Below are 20,661 nucleotides of genomic sequence, written 5' to 3'. Positions count from 1 at the left end.
TCTTATTGCTACCTGTCCCAACGTTTTTGGAATGTGTAGCTCCCATGAAATCCAAGATGAGCCAATATTTGGCATGACATTTCAAAATGTCTCACTTTCAACATTTGATATGTTATCTATATTCTATTCTGAATAAAATATTAAAATTTGAAACTTCCACATCATTGCATTCTGTTTTTATTCACATTTTGTACAGTGTCCCAACTTTTTTGGAATCGGGTTTGTATATATATATATATATGTATATTGCGCTCCCCCTTCACCTTGAAGCCTCTTTATACATGGGGACATCTTTGAATTCCTAGCTGAATGAGAACATGAATACCTTTTTATATGAGCTGCCTAACAATGTGTTTTTAGGACAAGAAATATGCAACAGATAAGTACAAGGACATTTATACAGAGCTGAGCATCGTCAAGGCCAAAGCAGAGCGGGACTTGGGCCTCCTCAGAGACCAGCTGCAACTGGCTCACGAGGCACTCGGGGAGCCGTCACTGGAGGGGGTGGAACGAGGGGGATACGGTACAAAAAAACAAAACAAAACACTGGGCTTCATGCAAGAACATTTCCGGATTTTTATTATAAACTTGACATTTTTTTCTGCGAGGCATGTTCATGTTCCAACGCTCTAAATGGCTTGTTTGGACTTATGCTTGTGAGGAGGTTCATTAGGTCTGATTGTTGGCATCAGTCAGAGGATATGTGTTCCACTCCATGTCAGGGCAGATTTCATTCACAGAAGTATCAGAGATAAAAGAAGACATTTTATACCATGCAGCTTCATGTCAGAAATAAAAAAGAAATGGTTTGTCATGAAGTTAGCTCAGAAATGTCTTTCTAAAGAAAAATGGTTCATGATTTAATTGGGAGGATACTGGGGGAAGAAAATGGGTAACTAGATTGATTTGAAAATGTAAGTCAGCAAGTGATGTTAAAGCTGCTTTTTCCCTCTGTGGTGAAAGGTAGACTTTCTCTACATGCTCTGACAGGTGTGGACCACTTGAGAATATTGCTGAATATGACAATCTCTTAAAAATCACTCACGACATTTAAGAACGGATCTGTTCATACAAGTGGTTCTTACATGAGGCCCATTGTAGGTCAACTGAATTAGTATTCACTACACCTGGGGACTCGACCGTCCCTCTGTTTTCCACGTTTATTTTGACTCTGATATATGTTCCCTCCTAGATATCATGAAGTCCAAAAGCAACCCTGACATCCTGAAGATGGCAGCTGCTGCTGCTAAACGCTCTGAGCGCACCATGAGGTCAAAGGTGGGTTTCCTGTTAAGTGTAAAAATCAATTCATCCCTTTGTGGTGTTTATTCAGGATTTCCTATGGAACTGTATCACCCACCATTGTGTGACAGAGCAGTCCTATTTTGAATTTAGAGGTTTCCCCCTAGACAAAGGCTTGGAGGCTGTTTCAAGTGACTTGCTGCCATCTACAGCTTGCATGCAGTATTGCATGCCTACTGTTGCATCATTATTGGCAGTGTTCCTGCTGGGCTGCATTTTATTTATCAAGTTTGTGACTCCAATAAAACTGCAGTCTTGGGATTGTGTCGCAAAATGAAACGCTGTAGTAGTCTAACACGCACACACCGGTGTGCTTTCCCCCTTCTGTCCTCAGTCTGTGAGTCGTGACACATCCTGGGACAGTTAGGGCTGCTGAGGACGTGTAGGCCTCCTCCCCCTTCTCCTTTAGGTAAACTAAACTGGATGCACCCATGGGTGGTTTCAGCATATCCTCTTGTCCTCTATCTCTAAAGCACTCAATAGGTCTGAGTCACAACTTCACAATACTATACACAGTTATCCCACTGTACAGATGCATGTCGCTGAAGAACGAATGACAGCAGCCCGGGCTGAGTGACAGTGTGGCTGACATATCACTGGGCTTTAAATACTTACTAATCTGTGTTGAATGTTTTGTGAATTAGCTACTCACAGACTCGGTGCAACACTACAGAGCCCCCAAACCATTAAAAGGTAGAGCAAGATTATCAAATCAGTCAAATATGTAACTAAAAAACAAGACGACAAACACAAAATACTGATTTTCCATTTCTACATCTTATACAATCCATAGTTATTAAACAGTATCATCTGATAGTTACAGTATATTTTTGACTCATCTGGTAAACCTTTGACTACCTGTTGTTGGCTCTGGGGCTCAATACTACACAGGGTGATAGTTTGTGCAGTTAAATATAATTTGCTTTGTGGGCTCTCATGATTCTATTGTAGAGATTTAATTTCTGGGTGAAAACAGATTAACACTGACAAGAGAAACACTGCCTGCTCAGTACAGTACATCTGTCCAGAATCCCGTGGTCATTATTAACATCTGCCTTTTTCTCTCTTCGCCCCTGCAGAGCCTAAAGGAAGGGCTGACAGCTGAGCAGAGACTCCACCTGTTTGACAACAAAGACACTAAGGAGTTCTGACAGCGACACATCGTGTCGACCTAACTTGCTGCATGTTTAGAAGTCCACTATATTTTAGCTCTGTAATTACTTATTTAGGAACACTACACACTGGTCACAAACACATGGTATGAAGTTTGAATTTCATGTCTAGAGTTTGCATTCCCTGCACTTCAGTTAACTGTGACATTTTTGTATTCTTTTTTTGCTGCCGTGTTTTACTGTAAATAGTTTTAATTGAGTATCTGTCATACATACACTAAAACTATGACTGTGTAAGCTACTGTTTTAACTTCCTAAACTGTTGCTAGCCAAAGGCATAAATCAGATGTTACAGCTAAACATTGATGAGTGATTAATACTTGCATAACAAAACCATAGGAATGAGTCTGATGTTCAGATCTGCACGTTAACACTCAGTCACTCTGTTACCGTTCCAGCACAGATGGAAGTGTTGCTCAATAAACAAGCTATTGAACTGAAATGCTCGTCTGCATTAGAAATCAAGTACCCACGGTGTTGCTTCATTGCCTTACCCTAAACATCATAGATGTTCTCCGTAATCCTTGGATTAATCTGAGATACCTGTGGAAAAGTGACAGCTGAATGCATATGGATGGGATTCACTGACTATTATATATATATATGAACATTTATATAGTTTGTTCTTCTCACTGCAATCATTGGTCCAGTTGTATAGGAGTTAATGAAGTGGGTTTATGTTTGTAGTCTTGTTCAGTGGAAGTCCCCTTGTATTTATTTAAATGACTGGGATTTTTCTTTCACATTCCCATTCCTCTGTACTCTATTATTGTAAATATAAAGCAAATATACATCAACTGACTACAGGTTTATTAGCAATAAATATTTTTGCACCCTTTGCAGTGGGTGACTGTTTTGAAGTGTTCATTTTGTGTGCTGCTCATTCACATTAAGGATGGAGCAATATACATGTTTGATAGATTGCCTGGGACAGATTTCACTCGTAAACCATTTATTGCCAGAGTGTTTCTTTGCTCTAACTCGTCAGTGGAATACAGATTAATACAGAAACTGTACAGACCCACCACTGTAAGAAGTCTGCTGAAATATTAGGGCTGCACGATAAGTTGTTTTATGAGTGTGATTTAGATCCCTGTGCGATCTCAGCCTCATGTGACGATGTGAGAAACTGAAACCAGAAAATATTCTAAATGTTTGCTTATCCAGCAGCTGGATAGCTCGTGGTTAACACCACTGTATTTGGTACGCTAGGTCGGGGTTTGATTCCCTGTTAAGGCGTAGTTAATATCCAGTGTGGGCTAGCAGGGAGATGCCTTGCATCAAACCGAGCAGTCCCTTTTTGTGGTCAGACCCTATCATCACTACACTTCCTTCTTTTAAAATTGTACACATTGTACATTTACCCACAGCTCATAAATCACCCCGTCTGCTTTTGGGTGCAAATTTAAAATTTGTTTGTTTAGGAAAGTCCAAGCTATCTACTTTTTATAGCACTAAACCAGGAACTAAAGGAGAACATCCACATCCTTTGGCACAGCAGCTCATCTTCTGTGAGGAGATACCGCAAAATGGTGCACCATTTATGTTGACTGTAAATTTTCATAGCATAATATTATGCTTATATAAGGAGGACCTGAATGAATCTTAGAAGGGACTTTAGTCAGCACATCGGTGTCATAGCACAAGGATGGAGCAATATACATGTTTGATAGATTGCCTGGGACAGATTTCACTCGTAAACCATTTATTGCCAGAGTGTTTCTTTGCTCTAACTCGTCAGTGGAACTGTGACAGTGTCCTCATTAAATGCTACATGTTCTTAAGTTTGTTGGGTTTTGTTGTGACCTTAAAGTGAATGGAGAGGTACATTAGTTACAGTAATACTTTGTTTTCATTGTGATGTGTTGGCCCAGTTAGCTTCACAAGTCACAAAAAGTTATTTAAAAAATGTAACAACTAGGAACAACCTGAGTACTGGAAATAGCTTATAGCTAGACTAATAGATAATTCAGTGAAAACAAGTAAAAAAAAATGCAGCCATCTCACAAATTTTCACTTTGTTATGTGTAGCAAGAAAGAAATATTGCTACATAGGTTTACTTCATATTTTTGATGAAGTTCAAGAGATTTATTTACCATTTACACAAACAGACAGTACAGGTACATAGGAGGTCAAAGTGTTTCCCTGTACAATGAAATTCTAACTTTGCTGTCCACATGAATGCCACACAATACAAGTGAAACATAAGGCAGATGAGCAATAACACAAATCTGTTGTGGAATTTGCTGTCCATATCTCTGAGTCTGCATACAAAAAAGTGCAATGTAAATAGAGTGCAGTAGATAAAAGCAAAGAAAAATGTACACAACTGCGCTATGTACAGCTTTTACTAATATATTTAAAAATCAGATTTTTGTCACTAATACACAAACAATAAAACATTATTTTTAATGTTTTCCTATTATGGGATTAAACAGGTGTTCCTGAACTGATAACTCTGCCCTGTCCAGTGAGACACAGACCACAACCTCTGGCCCTTCAGGCAGCAGAAATGTACTGTGATGGATAAAATTCTGACTGTGCTCTGGAACCAGTTTATTTATATGGAATATAGTTAAAATAGATGTTTATGTCCAGAACAGAGCAAATATGTAACGCTCAAATCCCATGTAAATAATTGTATATCTAGATTATTATATTAGTGGCACAGCTGTATTTTCTACCGAAGTCAGTGGGCAGTTGTACACTAGAGTTTGAATGATCCAGTGAATAATTCTTTGGGTCCATTTTGTCCTTTGATCCCTGTTAATGAAGTCAGCTCATTGTAGTAATTCTGTACATATGTGATTTACATTTGCATGTTGATGCCTGTTTGTGGTTTAGTTCCCCCTGGAGCGTCTATCTGGGTTGCAATGAAGAGATGCTCGCCATCCATGTCATGTACTCAGGATGACTTTTACAGATGCTGAGCATCATGGACAGGTATGAAAATCAACTGTTTAAACCAGTACTTCTTCTGTGTATTTCAGTGTTGTATTTATTCGAAGATGGAAGTCCACTGAGTAACAGCGCTATTTTTTCTCATAATCATGGAAATTAATACAGAAAATACAGAGCAGTGTGTTTGAATCTAGGCCAGATGTGGAGAAACGGTCGCACAGTATTTCACCTCAGTCAAACTTTACATGATATCTTGTAAATAACTACAGTTTGAATACAGTTAGCCTTTTATAGTTGTAGTATACAAACATTAATTATTAATTATTTACTTTAGTATGTTCATTTTAACAATGATTGTTAATTGTGCACCATCTTGTTTTAAACACCCAACAAGTTTAGAGGACACTGGTCTTTGACACAGATTCCTTTGTTGTAGTGGAGAAACCTTTTTAGTTAAGTACATGAGTATTGAGTTTTTCTGCTATGTCTATGTGAGATGGAGCCTTTCATTTTTTTTTTTTAGGTTAACAACCAAGGGAGGCCATACATGTGAAGATAGTTCACTGCCCAGTGCCTAGACCAGTTAGATGTTGTGTAGAAAATACTAAACACAAACAGGTGTGCTCTTCAAATGAAGACATTTCATTTTCATTGTAAAAAAAATTATCACATATTTGTGACACACTTGTCTTATTCTACTCCTGTAATACCTGCTCTACATTGCATAGGTGTGTTTGTGTATATGCACACACAATATTTATGTAGTTCATTTCCCCCAGCTGTCTTGTGGCCACCACTATTGTTTCATGAAAGGCAAGTAACTGTAAAACTGAAACTATGTATTTAACACTTTTCATATATTATACACTTCACAATGTATTTGAATACAGTGCACCTGAAGACCCGCTGAGTACGTCAACTCCAGAACTCGGAGGCACGCAGCCCAGTGAAGTTAATTACTCTGACTGGCTTTTTTACTCGTGTGAACCCTGAAACCAGCAAGCGGGAGACACACACACACATACATGTATATATAATAATTCCCCACTCGCCCCCCACTTTGGGGTGGTCTTGTATTCCTTCCTTCAAGCTCAGGTCCTCTACCAGAGGCCTGGGAGCTTGAGGGTCCTGCGCAGTATCTTAGCTGTTCCTAGCACTGCACTCTTCTGGACAGAGATCTCAGATGTTGTTCCTGGGATCTGTTGGAGCCACTCTCCCAGTTTGGGGGTCACAGCCCCCAATGTTCCTGTTACTATGGGGACCACTTGTGCCTTCCCCTTCCACATCTTTTCTAGCTCTTCTTTCAGCCCTTGGTATTTCTCAAGCTTCTCGTGTTCCTTCTTCCTGATGTTGCTATCGCTTGGGATTGCTACATCTATCACTACAGCCTTCTTCATCTGTTTGTCCACTGGTACTATGTCTGGTTGGTTGGCCATTATCAGTTTGTCAGTTTGTATCTGGACATACATACATATAAATAAAATATGATTTTGAAAACCTAAAGTAAGATATTTGGGTGAGGAGTTTATCACAGAATGGTCGATCATTAGGACCCATGCACCTCTCATGTTTGGCTGTGCTCCTATCACAGCCACAGTTGACCATAGAGCATTGCACTGTTCCCAACCCATCTACCCTCATGCCCACCGAGGAAGATGGCAAATGTCTTCCACTGTATTGCATGTGTATTGCATCTAAACCATTCTTAGCTGCCTCTCCATTTAGATTGACGCCAAGTAAGGCGTCACCCCTTGAGGCCTGAAATGTGTTCTCTCTCTCTTTAAAATCACCGAAGCTACCCACCAATGAAACATGTAAGACTGTACATGATTTGTTCCCGGTTGCAAAGCCACCTGTTCCCCCGGAGCAGAATACTATTCGGCAAATTGCACATATCAGGAAAGGGATGAAATATAGGAATTCTAACTTCCTGTAACACCACCATAAATGTCACTAAAACCTCACAGGGCTATAACTCCTTCTGGTTGGTAAATCAAACGACCCCCAGGTCTATAATCACGTAATCACTTTGGGATTAAGCCTTCAACTGTTTTCGGAATGTTCTCAAGCTCTCACCTTCTTCAGATAATGAAGTTAAATTCACAGCTTCAGTTTTTCATTTCATCTTTCATAATTATTCAGCCTCCAGCTGTTTCAGAAATGGATTCTAGCCATTTCAGCATTTTCAGGGCAATTCTTCAGCAATCAGCATCCACACACATTTTCTTCAGAAAATGCATTTGTCTAGTTCCTTTCTGTTCCGCGACTGAGTGACATGTTTCACGGCTGTCTCGTTTAATTGTCAAGTCACCAGAGATAGACAGTAAACCGCTGAAAGCAATAGCAATAATTAAGTCACTCCAATAAAAAAGGAATAGACGAGCATATCGTCCTAGGTCCCAGATTAACGTTTGAATTTAGTGAAGCTTTGCAGCCTACATGCAGCAGCTGGATAATGGGCTAATGATTGAAGACTTTACCGAACAATGGGCTGCGTGTAGTAATGTCTACATTTTTATGTGTTTTTGCCATTTATATTTTTCCACATTAAAAAATCACTGTAATGCATTAGCAGTTGTTTTATTGTGAAGGGGTTATCCGGAAGTTTGATGCTAATCTCTAAACCACTTGACATTGCTGCTGTCAGAGTAGTGTATTCCAGGAAAGTGTGTGGATCTTTAATTTGGGGCTTTCTGTTTTTTGTAGTGCACCTGGTATTCGTAAGAGTAGATGGGCTGTTGAAAGAGATGCAGGGTGGGACAAATTCTTAACGAGACTTCAAAACGCTACAGTCTCTACCGTCCGGGTAAGTTTTGATGAGCAGCACAGCGCATTTCCTCCGTTCTGCCTTTGTTTCACACAGCCGGGCCTTGCCCTGATGCTTAACATTTTCTTAAACAGAGAACATGTAGCCAAACCCGATGAAAAGTAATCCGCAGTTTACTAATACCTTACATATTAACGGTTTTTTTCTCCAGTAGAAAATAGTACGCTCGTATTTGAATTAAGGTCAACCCTTGAATTCGTAGTTCATGTATTACAATTAGAAACAAACTTTCCTTGAAACAAAACGTGACATTTTAAAATGGTTTCGCCTGCTGTTTTTGCAATCAAGTTACCAGGAGCCTTAGTGGGGAGTAACGAGCAGTGAAGATCACTAAGCTATAAAAGTTGGTATTGTGTCGAAAAGGGGAGCTCCTTGAGAGCGTACACCTCGCCGAATTAAAGACTGGTCAGTACTGAACCGTGAATTTTGTAAATTGATGTTAATCGATGTATGGCATTTTTACCAATTCCGATAAAATATTAAAGCCGTTTAATATTTGCTGTAGTTCGTCCTATGGGAAAACTACCGGAGCTAAGCCGGACAACACCGGGCCTACCTAGCTTACTTTAGCTTAGCTGTGCTAACTGTCGTTAGCAACCTTGAGCTGTCATCGTTGGTGACATAAAGGCAGCTGGTCGCTTGGAAAGACATTATCCACCGAACCTGAAAATTTGACCTTATAACTGTAAACATTCAAAAAATATGGTAAATTGGAGATGAACCAAAAGGCATTTAACCCCTGGTGTGTTCTCCAGCCTTAATGAAATTCGAGTTTCCTAGCTAATGTCAACGTTATGATTTAGCTGAAATGGCTTGTTTAACTTTATGCTCGACACCTTTAAAAACATAAGCTGATTGAGACACCAACAAAGTGATGCAGCTTACTGGTCTTTGGACTTGTAGGCCCCATAAAGCACATTTGTGCTGAGTGAATCTGCTGTGGTTATTAGTTGTTGACTGAGAAAAACAAAAGTTATTTCAGAAATTGATTTACTCTAGTTTCCTTCCATAACACAGCCTACATCAGTAACTCAGACTAGTTTCATTTCTCCTCTCCAGTTATGGAGCAGCCACCTGGGAGCAGAGATGATCTACAGCCTCAAGACCTCTCCACATCCAGCGTCCCCACTGTGATTGACCTAACCAGGACGGGTGAGGAATGCATCCTCAACCCCACATCTTTAGATGCTCTGCGGATGGTCAGGAGTCCCAGCTGGTATCCAAACTCTGGGACCAGCAATCCAGGTTTACCTTTCTCAGAGACCAACTCCTCTGACATGACACTTCAATCAGGGGATCAAATTCAACCAGATAATGCCTTCTCCCACACTACAGTCACCCTTTCCTATGTGAGCAGGTCTCACGTATTCCCCACTCACGACTCAGCGTCTCGACTTTCGTCTCTCTACAATATGCCTCCTATTGGCAAGTTTGCCCTCCACCCTCCTTGTGACTCAGATAAAGGGCTTGGGGAGACTGGCTATACACTGAACCAGCATTATTTGGAGCAGGTTGAGGGCCCTGTGAACCTTGCCACTCAGGCAGATCTTTTGCAGTCATTGTCTCACACTCCAGTGCGACCGGATCACACTGGGGCGGTATGTCTCATGCAAGAGCATCACGAGGTTAATGGAGAAGTCATTTCCAGTGATGGGGACATGGATACACATGTACAAGGCAAAGAGGAGCAGGAATACAGTCTTTCTCGGGTCAATAGTAGCAGTATGGAGAACGGTCAAGGTGATAGCTTGTCGAGTTCAGGAGTATGTGCAGAATCCTCACCAGAGACTCTCACCCATGTCACAGGGGAGGATGAGGAGAGGGGGGGCTGTGAGGTGCTCTTTGTCCTATCTAAGAAACAAGACTCAGTGGTGATCCCGGACAATGTGGGAGCTAGAGATCTGTATTCAGTGAGCAGGGAGTATAGAAGCCCTCTAGAGGACCCTGTCTCCCCATCCGCTGCCTCATTGAACGATGTAGAGGATGTGTTCATTTTGCCACAGGCCTCCAGCTCACCCAGTGGCAACAACTCTTTCTTAGAGACGACTGAGGATGTTGTGTGGGGTGGCTTGAGTACAGAGGAGGACATTCAGCCAGGCTTTGGCATCAGTGATAGTGCCAGAGGGTTGGATTCAAGCAATGAAAATAAGCAGCCAGTCCACAGATGGAAGGCAGTGATAGAGCCTTTGATTGACTTGACAGATGTTTGTGTCTCAGATGTTTCAGAAATCAAACCTAAGACTGTCACTCCCCACATGAACGGGAGTACAAAGGCACTACAGAGAACTTTAAAAGAAAAAAAACTGCCAATGCTTTCTGGTATGGGGACACGGTTAGAGACTGTAGTCATGGACATCAATTCAAGCAGGTATAAAGTGTCAGGATGCATACGTGCTAATCAGAAAATCAGTACTTCCCAGTCCACAGCTAGTGATTTTAAGTTAGCAGGTCCTAAGAGGAATGACACTTTGTCAGTTGTGAAAAGCAAAGGTAAAGTGAAAGCTTCATCCTCAGTGCAAACAGCCAAACAAAAAGCATTAACTCAAATAAGAAAGGGTAAAGCTAGTAATCTTAACATTGATATTTGTAAAGAGTCTACCTCTGATTCTGAAATCCTTAGTAATTCTGAAAAGTCGCATAACAGCACACTTCCAAAAAGTCCTCAGTTAGCTGTGCCCAAGAGTTCAAAGAAAAAGCCACAAGATCTTTCACCACACACCAGCCCCACAAAGTCGAAGAGGATATCCTCATTAATATCGAGTCCTCTTTCTGTGCGCAAGAACTTGAAGAAGGAGCCAGAGCTTTTGTCTCACCCCGATCTTTCTGTGGAAATTCATGTGGCAAAAATTTCGTCACCACCATCAAAATCTCCAAAGAAAAGTCCAGGAAAAGCAAAATGCATCAAAACACATCCCACTGCCAAGAAGGCAGCAGCCTGCACTCGCAAGAGGAGACAAAAGAAACGCAAATGCAGCCAGTTGTCCTCCATGTTTTCCCCCAAAGAGCCAGAGATCAAACTGAAATACGTCAACTATAAGGAGGAGAAAAGGGACTTGAGGTTGGACAGTTTTTCTCCATTCATCCATGTGGAGCATCAGAAGTCATTTCCATCACGGTGTACTGTAGTCAACTACCCTGAAGAGGTAAGGACACAACACAAGAAGGGTCAGCAGCTGCAGGCTCACCCCAGTGGCTTTATTTCTGCAATTGTACCCAACACGTCTTGTCTCCAGCTGGGCCGAGCATCCATGCACAGCCAGCACCAACTCTTTCTTGTCTGCTGCCTCTGTGGGCAGGGGGCCAATGCCATGGATTTGGGGGATCTCCATGGCCCCTACTACCCTGAGGGGTACCAGCCAAGCACCAAAACACCAGCCAGCATATCCGGCCTCAAGGAGGATGAGGAGGACTACAGCGACTCTGACTCGTCGTCCTACAGTATTAGAGGCAGGGGGAGAAAGTGTGCCATTCCACTCACACAGTGGCCTCCCAGGCCAAGAGCTCAGCTCAAGCAGAAGGGCTTCATCAAGAGCCACCTGTGGAGCAGTGACAGTATGGGCAGCCCTGCAGCTAAGCGGGCTCGGTTAAACACCAGCTTTACAGATGTGGCGGACTGGTACAGCCCCCCCAGGCTGCCTCTGGATCCCTGTGAGTACTGGCTCCATGAAGACTGCGGCATCTGGTCTGCAGGAGTTTTCCTGGTGAAGGGCAAAGTCTACGGACTGGAGGAGGCTGTCAAGGTGGCCCAGGAGACGGTAACGATGCACTTTAAGCCTGTAATGTGAATGAATCGTTATATAATATCACATGGCTCTGTGGTTAGTTCTAACAAAGCAAATGAAGAAAGCATTAAGGAATGAGAAGGCTTTAATAGCCTGTTTACTTAGTTGTTTCATTTGCCTCTAGGATACTAATAGGTTTCAGATGTGTTGCCAAATCCAAGGGTGACCAAGGCAATAATTGACAATTGTCACTTGGAAAAAGACTGGAAATTATTGGTGAAGGTAGTTAACATTGAGGTAATTATAATGACACGTCCATACTGCTGGTTTAATTATTGTAAACACTTTCAGGTCTGTCTCTTTCTTTTTAGGGGGTGATCTTCATTCTTCACCTTGGAAACCAGTAACATAAGAATATTAACTGAATGTGCCCTTATTCCCTTTTTACCCCATTACGTTCAACTACATTTCAGCCTTCATCAGCTATGATGTCATGAAGATAGGCCAGCTGACGATCTAAATGTGGAACCTAGGGTTGTGAATGTGTGTATAGTGGTTTCCTTTTCACTCACACTGTTGTACTGTAGATTTAATTTTGAATGGATGAAATTTCGATTTTTGCCCACCAATGGGCACTCTAACACAATCACGAAGTGAAAATTTGATTTAAATACACATTTATTAAAAGTAAAATCCTGAAATCTCTTTTACAGAAGTATTCAGAGCCTTTGTTGTGCATCAGGTGCTACCTGTTTGCTTAAGTTCTTTCTGAGATGCATCTACAACAGGACTGGAGGCCACTTGTGGCAATTTGAATTGTCTGGACATAGGTTAGAGAGGCACACACTTGTGTATATAAGGTTCCACAATTCACACTGCATACCAGGACAAAAACCCAAGTCATTAAGTCAAAGGAACTCTCTGAGATAAAACTGTGCTGAGGCACGGATCAGGACAAAGATGTAAAACATTTCTAAAGCTCTGAGTTCCAGGAGCATGGTGGCCTCACTGCACCACCCACTGCTCATCACTTGCTAGTACCATCCCTACAGTGAAGCACGGTGGTGCCAGCATCATGCTATGGGGGCTTCTCAGCAGCAGGGACAGGGAGACTGGTTAGAACAGAGGGAAGGATGAATGCAACCACATACAGAGAGGTTCCTGAAGAAAACCCGCTCCAGAGTGCAGAGACCTGATACTGGGGCGGCAGTTCACCTTCCAGCAGGATAATGGCCTGAAGCAAACAGCCAAAACAACAATGGGGTGGCTTCAGGACCAGTCTCTGACTGTTCCTGAGAGGCCCAGCCAAAGTCCAGGATAATTTCTAAGCTCATGCTTTCACTTCATCATTATGGGTTATTCATTGTAGATTGATTTTATCCATTTAAACTTAAGTCTACAGCAAAAAGTGTGCAAAATGACAGACACTGAATACCTTCTGGAGCCACATGGTGGATGTTCTATTCTGAGCTCAACTGATACTAACTGAGCAAAGTCAGTCAACTGAGAGAAGACTGAGATGTGGTTGAAAGCTCTGGAAGTAAACTCATCTTCTGCCTTGCATCCCCCTGGCTGCATCGAGCCAAATAAAATAAATACATGTTCATGTTTGAGAAGCTAAAATTGTCAGTTGTTGACAAAAAATGGCTTGAATAGTTGGATATTGACTTTCTGTCAATCAGTTAACCATTTTATCAGCTATTTCAAAACTAACCCAACAAGTGGACAGTGTGAGTAGGCAGGCCACACCTTCTGTCTGAGATGTCCACACCAAATCCCTGCTGGTCTAGCATATTAAAATGTCAGAACATTTGCCACATTCATGATCCCAAAGGGATGATGTGTGAGTAATAATGACAGGGGCTGCAGGAGACTCATGTTTTCTGTTACTTAGGTCCCCGCTGGGCATGTCAGAAATACCCTCAGTTTGCAGTCAGCTTTGTGACCAGTGTTCCATTCTCCTGTCTTTTTATGCCGTATTGTTAAATGAGAGCCTTGAGGTACTGATGAGCTGTTCTTGAACCATCAGAAATTTAATGACCAAACCTAAGACTAGAAAGGCTCAAATTGCTGTTAAATACAACCTATAGGTTTAAAATTGATTTCAGGAAAGCTCTTGAATGAGCTTCCCTGGTATACTGCTTTTCAAACCACTGCAACCAGTATTTTAGTTTAAATATTAAATGAAATCATCCAAATAGCCATCTTCTTTCTAATATTTTTTTAGAGTGTAACAGTGCAAGTCATAGGTGTTGAGCTACATGATGTCTTCTGTCTGCTGTGGTTTTAGATGTGTTCAGCATGCCATGATCCAGGCGCTACACTGGGCTGCTTCTTCAAAAGCTGTCCCAACAAGTACCACTACAGGTGTGCTTTGGAGTCAGGTACGTCCTGGTGTCCGCCCTTCACCTCCACCCCGCACACAAGAACAAAGTACACACATGTCCTGTCCAAGCCTTTGTGCATGTTTGCAGATACAGTGTGTATAAGGCTTTTTTTACAGCTTTGAATCTTAAGCGGTCAGTTCTCCCAAGTTTAAATGTTCATGTTCAGAGATGGATGTGCCTGAGATTTGCAGAGACAAGTACCTCAAAACCTGGACAAACTAAACAAACATTGCTGTTTGGGTGAACTGACTTTAAACCTGACACATCTGCATGTATTTTTAAGGGTTCTTCTCTTTGGTATGCTTGGAATTTTTCCTTGAACTGATGTCTCAAATTAATGTTGTCCCTGTTGATATATGAAGATGAATGCACCCACGATTTGCGCTTTGTGTGTATGTGTCTGAGTTCATGTGTGTGTGCGCGTACACTGGCCTGGAAATAGCTCTTTTGTGAAGTGTCGTTGGTTGGTATTATTTCCTCTAAGCCTGAACTTGCACGTGTGGGTGGCCGAACCTTTAGAATGAGTCACTGCGGCTTCTTCAACTCCTGTTCTGCTCTTGTTCTAGCAGACTGTGTCCTCATTGAAGAAAACTTCTCCATGAAGTGTAAAAAGCACAAGGTGAGCAAAAAATAACTGCACTTTAAAATGTTCCAGTGAAAATGTACATGTTCTTTTGATACTATAGACAATTATAGAAGACCTAGATGCCAGATCTTTGAAAGATGTCCTGTGAAGCTGTGTGTACATTTTAACCTTGGGATTCTTCATGCTTTGTCAGAACAAGACATTCAAAGCCCCTCCTGGTAACAGATGGGATGACAGGTGACAAAGTTGGCAGAAACCTCATGAGGTTAGTGAATACTTTGATGTCATGACTCATCAGTCTCCAAAGCTGTGTTCACATTTCATAGATATGCGAACAACCCAAGTTGGGTTTTTTCAAATCAGATCTGAGTCACTTCTGTATGAGAACAGATTCATTTCTGATATTTATCTGTGCGACCGCTCTCAGAATTCATGTGGGTTATTTTCCGATGTCTCACCCCTCTGCACATGCCCATATTGCCTGCCATCATTCACCGTTGGCACCTCACAGACTGGTAAAAGTAAACATAGGGGAGAGCAACAACGAGGACAGGGTCTTAGTGGAGAGACAAGGATGTGTCACGTTGATTGGACTTAGTCATGGCCAAAATTTTCGGCACCCTGCATTTCTGTTAGATAACGCACCACATATCACAGAAAACTTTTACAGTCACAATTTGTTTTGGTATAAAAACCTAAATCTGATACATTACACAGAACTCCAAAAAAGGCACCCTCAGCTTAATATTTGGTAGCACACCCTTTGGACAAACTAACTGAAATCATTCACTTCCTGTAACCATCACTGAGTTTCTTACTCCTCTACTCTCTTCTTTTGCCAGCTGCTCCAGGTCTTTTATTAACATAGAGCCATTACTCCCATGCGTTTCAGCGGCTACAGCAGGTGGCCGGTGACTTTTGTTAACATGAGCAAACCAAGTGTAAGAAAATGGGGATACTAGTTAGTAGTTTTCAGCAATACATACTGGAAATGAAATTGAAGAAACTAGTCATAGAAGTAGGGTTTATTCTGGCGTGACTACAGTTGATAGCTGGTCATTACACACACAGATTGTATGTAGCATTGTCCATTGTTTGGTCTTTCAATCAGTTTTTCTGTTCTCCAAAACAAAAAGCTCAAAGTTCAGTTATCGGTTTGAATTGTGTTTTTTCTCTTCTAGACTTTCACCCGCAACATCCTGCAGGGTCTCTCCTTCTCCTTTTGCTGGTAACCATGGCTACAGTGGACCAAGGTTTTTCTGACTGACAGCTAGCACCCATAAACCTTAACTTTCACTCTCTGCACTGTTGACCCTTCCCCCAAGCACTGTGACTGGAGGAGTGCAGTCAGTCCAGTGTGATGGTACTCAGACCCTGCTCTCACGTCAAGTAACATGCTGAATTTGCCATTTGTCTAGTTATTTATATGGATTTTTGTTTCTGGAGTAAATATGAATAACAATCAAATATATTTAATTTTATAAAGAATTTGTCATTATTGATTATATTTGGTTTATTTATTCCTGGAGTTTTCTTTTTGGCTTTTGACATAGTTTTCAGAGAGGTTTGATTGTGTGTTTAAGTTATTGATAAAGCAGTTTAATGTCTAAACACCAAGCCAGTGGAGGAGCTGGTGTTAATAATGGGACAGAAAAAGGGCTGGAAGGTTAGGAAATGAACTTACTGAACAAGGTACCTGAGTGGACGCTGCATAGTAAACATAACATGGATCACACATGGCTTTACATTTTGTTTCACACACACCCATGCAAAAGTTTCTAATTCAACCACATGGCAATTGTATAACAATTGATTTTACTGAAGAACTGAACAGTGTGTGTTTGAGTGTATTTCCCTCCCTGTGAGGGGTTTTTGCAGGAAGAACTTTGGAGTGGCACTGAACATGTCTCGTCGTCTGCTCTCCTCAGTTTCACAGTTCACCCTGGGAACTTGCTAAGAGCTACATGTGACGATCAGGATGAGGCCATGTGATTTTATTTGGCTTAATGCACTTTGGACTGCCAGAATTCAAATGTGCCCATGTTGTGTTCGTCCGCACAGTCTTCTGCATCTTAATGGAATCTCAGTATGGTTAGCTGTGTGCCCTGTTAAGGGATGATGAGTTCAAGCAGGTTTAGTTGTCTCATTTCAGTGTAACTCATCATCTGTTTACTTAGATTTCTTCTCTGCTAGAGTTTCATCATCTCAACTTGCCTGTTTTGCACTTACAGAACCACTTGGCTTTAAGAAGGTTGTATGTTTGCAGGACATGTCTCTGTACTGATGCTGAGAATCTTTGGTTTACATCAGTGTTAATTTCAGTGGGCCATGCTAGAATTAACATTCTGATCTGATCTACTGCAGTTTTATTTATTTATTAAGTAGTGCATTTCCAACAGAACCTTTCTGAAAAGCCTTATCTGGAACACAAGAGGTAGTGTTCCTGTTCTCTCTAGTTTCAAAGACAAGTCAGTGAATGTACATCATGTTCCTTTGAACATCCTGAGGACTGAAGGCAGCTTGCATGCACTTTTCTGCTGCAGATGTAGTTGTTGATACCTGGAGCATGGCAAGCCAGTTCCAGTGAACCCCCCTGACCACGCAGGTACACACCAACCCCCTGGGACTTGAGATTAGTTCCCAGTGTATTAGTACCTGTTGAATGAGGTGTGTAGGCCTGGTCTGCAGCCTGTCAGCCTGACTATGTTCTGTGTGATTGGTCTTGGTGGACTGTAATGTGGCCATAGCAGCATTAGGGGCAGCGTTGGGTTGTCTTGAGACGAGCGTGTGAGAGCCACAGCTGGATGTGTATGGATATCCACACAGAGGAAGGCTTCATCTGCTTATTCTCTCACCAGCAGCAGCAGGACACACCACACACACCCAAATCTCCTTATCCTGGAAAGCTTTCATTTGTGCCATTGTTGTTTTCTGTATTTTATAATTTCACGCAGTGAAATGAACAGTTTTTAAAGAGCAGGTATATCAGCATGCCTGACATTTTCACAGCTGTTTGTTAAAATTAAAAACATTGGTTTACATTCTAACAAATACAGCTTTTGGTGTATGTTTTATTCTTGCAAAATATTTGGATTTTTAAGCATATTTTGTCTGCATGTTGATCTCAGGGCTGGAACTCAGAATTCTAATGATCCAAGTTGTATTTTATGATTTTGTTTCTCTCTCTCTCTCTCCTTTCTGTTTTCTGTGTTAACCCCACACTGACTGGAGCAATGACACGTAGCAGGATGTGTTCAAATGCAAACCTTTCTGTTTAGGTACACACTACCTGTCACATTCCAATTCCACCGGTCTGTCAGTGCTGTGGTGTTTTTAGGTTTACTGCCAACTCATCACCCTATTTCATTGTCTTCATTAAATAGCAACTTTTTGTACCATCTCACTCCTCTTGTAACATCAGAGGTAAAGTTATTGTCAAAAATAAATATTTTGTTCAACGTTTGGTTTTCTGGAAGAGATTTGTGTTCTTCAGTCACAGGTGGAAAAAGTTTTTGTTTGAGGAAATTATGAAAAGATATATGAACCAGGTAAATGTTAATGAAATATGGAAACATTCTTACTGTTGTAATTTGCACTAGTCAATGTATTTGTAGCAACAATAGATCAAATAACCATGTGCAATGTGAAATGAGTGCTTGTAATTACAACTGCCATGAGAATAGGCCTTTTTCACAGCAGATGTTTTGACTCGCCATAGTACAAAAACCCTATGCTCTGCATCTTACCTGAACATTTCATGGTTCATGGCAGAAAAATGTATTAAAAGGGGTTTTCAATGTTAACTTTTAAATGGTCATCAGATCTGGATGAAATCTGGTCTGGTGACATTGTCACCCTACATATGTGTGTCCAATTTCAAACAAAAGATGATTTTGAGAGCTTGATGGAGACCCCCACCAGTGTCTGTACCAAGTATGCTGATGATCCATCCAGGCATTAGTCCATAATCCTGCTAACCAACCCATACGGAACCAAAAATAGAACCTCCTTGGCGTAGGAAAAAAAGAAATGAAAAACAATCCTATGTATGATTGGTGGGGGCCTTTTACATGTCTGTGCCCATAAAGCCCAGTGTTTCATAATCCGTCCATTGTTTCCGAACTGACTCTGTTGTATTAATTGGCCCAGTAAACCACGATATTGTGGCAGGACCCTGTATCTGGAGCATCGACTTCTTTTCCACTGCTGCAGCCCCCATCAGTTCTGCAGAGCAGTTTAGCACCTTTCAGCTCAATGTTTTGATTTTACAGCCCACTGTTTGGTTCACTGTCACAGCTCTTATCAGCATCATTCCCAGCAGGAACAAAATGCATGAATAAACTCACTGTCCTCTATTTGCCCAGTATCAAATGGTTGAATGCACCCAAATAGAGTTAAATGGCGGGTGAACGTTTGATTTGGATTCATTAGGTGGTCAGAATCTTCAAATGACTTATAATGTTGTTGGTCCATGTTCTTGATGCATAAACAGGTAAGGGTTTGCTAACGTGTTCGCATATCAGCTCCATAAGTGACAGTGTCCAACTGGCATTTTCATGGTAATGAGTTTTTAATAATTTTACAGTTAATTGGTTTGTTTATGTTTTTGTCTCACATTTTATAATGCTTATAATCCATTTAATAATTTCAGTTTTCTTTTACTGTTTTGTTAATATCAAATTTACTGTCCAGATTTTTATAAAGTTCTGATGCAAACATTCCACTACATAATCATTCTTTATGTCCTGGGATGTGACAAGTTTACTTTTATAATTCATCACAGAGGACTCCTGGTTAAAACAAAAAGAAAAGAAAAGAAAAAAAAAAAAACACAACACCAAAAATCCAACAAGAATTTTCATTTTATTGACTAAATCTCAGCTAACAGGAAGACAGTTGTATTGCAAAGACGGAACCGGATACGAGTTCTAGTGCTGTGGTCGTCTACTCGCTATAACCACTAAAATCATGATGCTTTGAAATATGCCACTGACAGAAAGACAATGGAACTCCATTACAGCACGTTACGTTATGGATGGACTGAGGAGGCAGCGGTGACTGCATCAGGCGCTGGGAAGAGGGGAAGGTAGCTCGCAGCAAAAAGGTGTGTGTCCCTTATATTCTAGTTTGGTGTGACCCATCCTTGCTCCCAGGTCAGGTGGCCTGAGGTCTGGACCTGATCCTTAGAAGGGCGAGTCATGTTTAGATATGCATACCATCCATTCTGACATGACCTTAAATCTCCTAATGTGCAACCAGTGAATTATTGGTGCATAACAAGAAAAAAAGTTAGGTGGATAAAATTATACCAAGATTATACAGAAAATCTTGGTATAATTTGGTTTAATAAACAGAGGAAGTTTGTGACTTTCATTCCCATAACATTAGCAGAACAGCAGAATTTTGTATGACTTTACTAATTCTATAGACAGATGTGAACCGTGATGTGTTTTGGCTGTGCATTTGTGTTTGGATCACCAAGACGTGTTTTAAAACAGGGCTCGAGTGGATGGTTTCAAACTGTGTATTAAGCCATAGGATCGATATGTACCACTGCCTAAGCAAGGAAACGTGTCTGCACGAGGGGGTACAGAAACTGTGTGACCACAGCGTATCCATTCATCAGACACTACATTATAAGGAAGTAGCCATGATGTAGACATATGTAGGACCATATGCCATATGGTTTTATGCTGTTCTGCTGACAACTAGTAGCAGTAGTGCACCAAGAAATTTAGCAATGCACTAACATAAAATGGTGTT

At 41.2% G+C, this 20,661-nt stretch overlaps 2 protein-coding genes across 9 annotated transcripts in view; both read left to right on the top strand.

The window, feature by feature from the left end:
* LOC109952118 (myosin phosphatase Rho interacting protein) overlaps positions 1-2,812 on the top strand; it is a 49,830-nt gene extending 47,018 nt beyond the window's left edge. For 3 of the 4 annotated variants that reach the window (XM_020586995.1, XM_020586998.1, XM_020586997.1), the window contains 3 exons: positions 361-523; positions 1,193-1,278; positions 2,382-2,812. In XM_020586995.1, the coding sequence (XP_020442651.1) occupies positions 361-523; positions 1,193-1,278; positions 2,382-2,453 (321 nt within the window). In that variant the 3' untranslated portion in view covers positions 2,454-2,812. Of the gene's footprint in view, positions 1-360; positions 524-1,192; positions 1,279-1,636; positions 1,712-2,381 lie in introns of all 4 variants that reach the window. The other variant, XM_020586996.1, reaches the window with a different exon arrangement.
* A 5,158-nt stretch (positions 2,813-7,970) lies between these two features.
* LOC109952123 (transcription factor 20) lies at positions 7,971-18,360 on the top strand. 5 transcript variants are annotated; one of them, XM_020587007.1, is made up of 7 exons: positions 7,971-8,182; positions 9,263-11,346; positions 11,500-11,958; positions 14,216-14,309; positions 14,879-14,931; positions 15,092-15,163; positions 16,080-18,360. In XM_020587007.1, the coding sequence occupies exons 2-6, from the start codon at positions 9,265-9,267 to the stop codon at positions 15,137-15,139; spliced, it is 2,736 nt and encodes a 911-aa protein (XP_020442663.1). In that variant the 5' UTR covers positions 7,971-8,182; positions 9,263-9,264; the 3' UTR covers positions 15,140-15,163; positions 16,080-18,360. The 5 variants fall into 5 exon arrangements, with proteins under 5 accessions (XP_020442663.1, XP_020442662.1, XP_020442660.1 ...); XM_020587006.1 differs by having other exon boundaries at positions 9,263-11,958; positions 14,882-14,931; XM_020587004.1 differs by having other exon boundaries at positions 9,263-11,958.
* Positions 18,361-20,661: the final 2,301 nt, after the last annotated feature.

Source organism: Monopterus albus, unplaced genomic scaffold (assembly GCF_001952655.1).
Source record: "Monopterus albus unplaced genomic scaffold, M_albus_1.0 scaffold434.1, whole genome shotgun sequence".
NCBI classification, from domain to species: Eukaryota; Metazoa; Chordata; class Actinopteri; order Synbranchiformes; family Synbranchidae; genus Monopterus; species Monopterus albus.
Note: the sequence above shows the minus strand (reverse complement) of the source record. Positions and strands in the feature narration are given on the sequence as shown.

Bases quoted from the DNA above. Each gene is read 5' to 3' on its own strand.
- LOC109952123 (XM_020587004.1), top strand. From the start codon at position 9,265: ATGGAGCAGCCACCTGGGAGCAGAGATGATCTACAGCCTCAAGACCTC. The intron at 11,959-14,215 runs GTAACGATGCAC...CTGTGGTTTTAG, and splicing joins TCAAGGTGGCCCAGGAGACG to ATGTGTTCAGCATGCCATGA. The intron at 14,310-14,878 runs GTACGTCCTGGT...CTCTTGTTCTAG, and splicing joins CAGGTGTGCTTTGGAGTCAG to CAGACTGTGTCCTCATTGAA.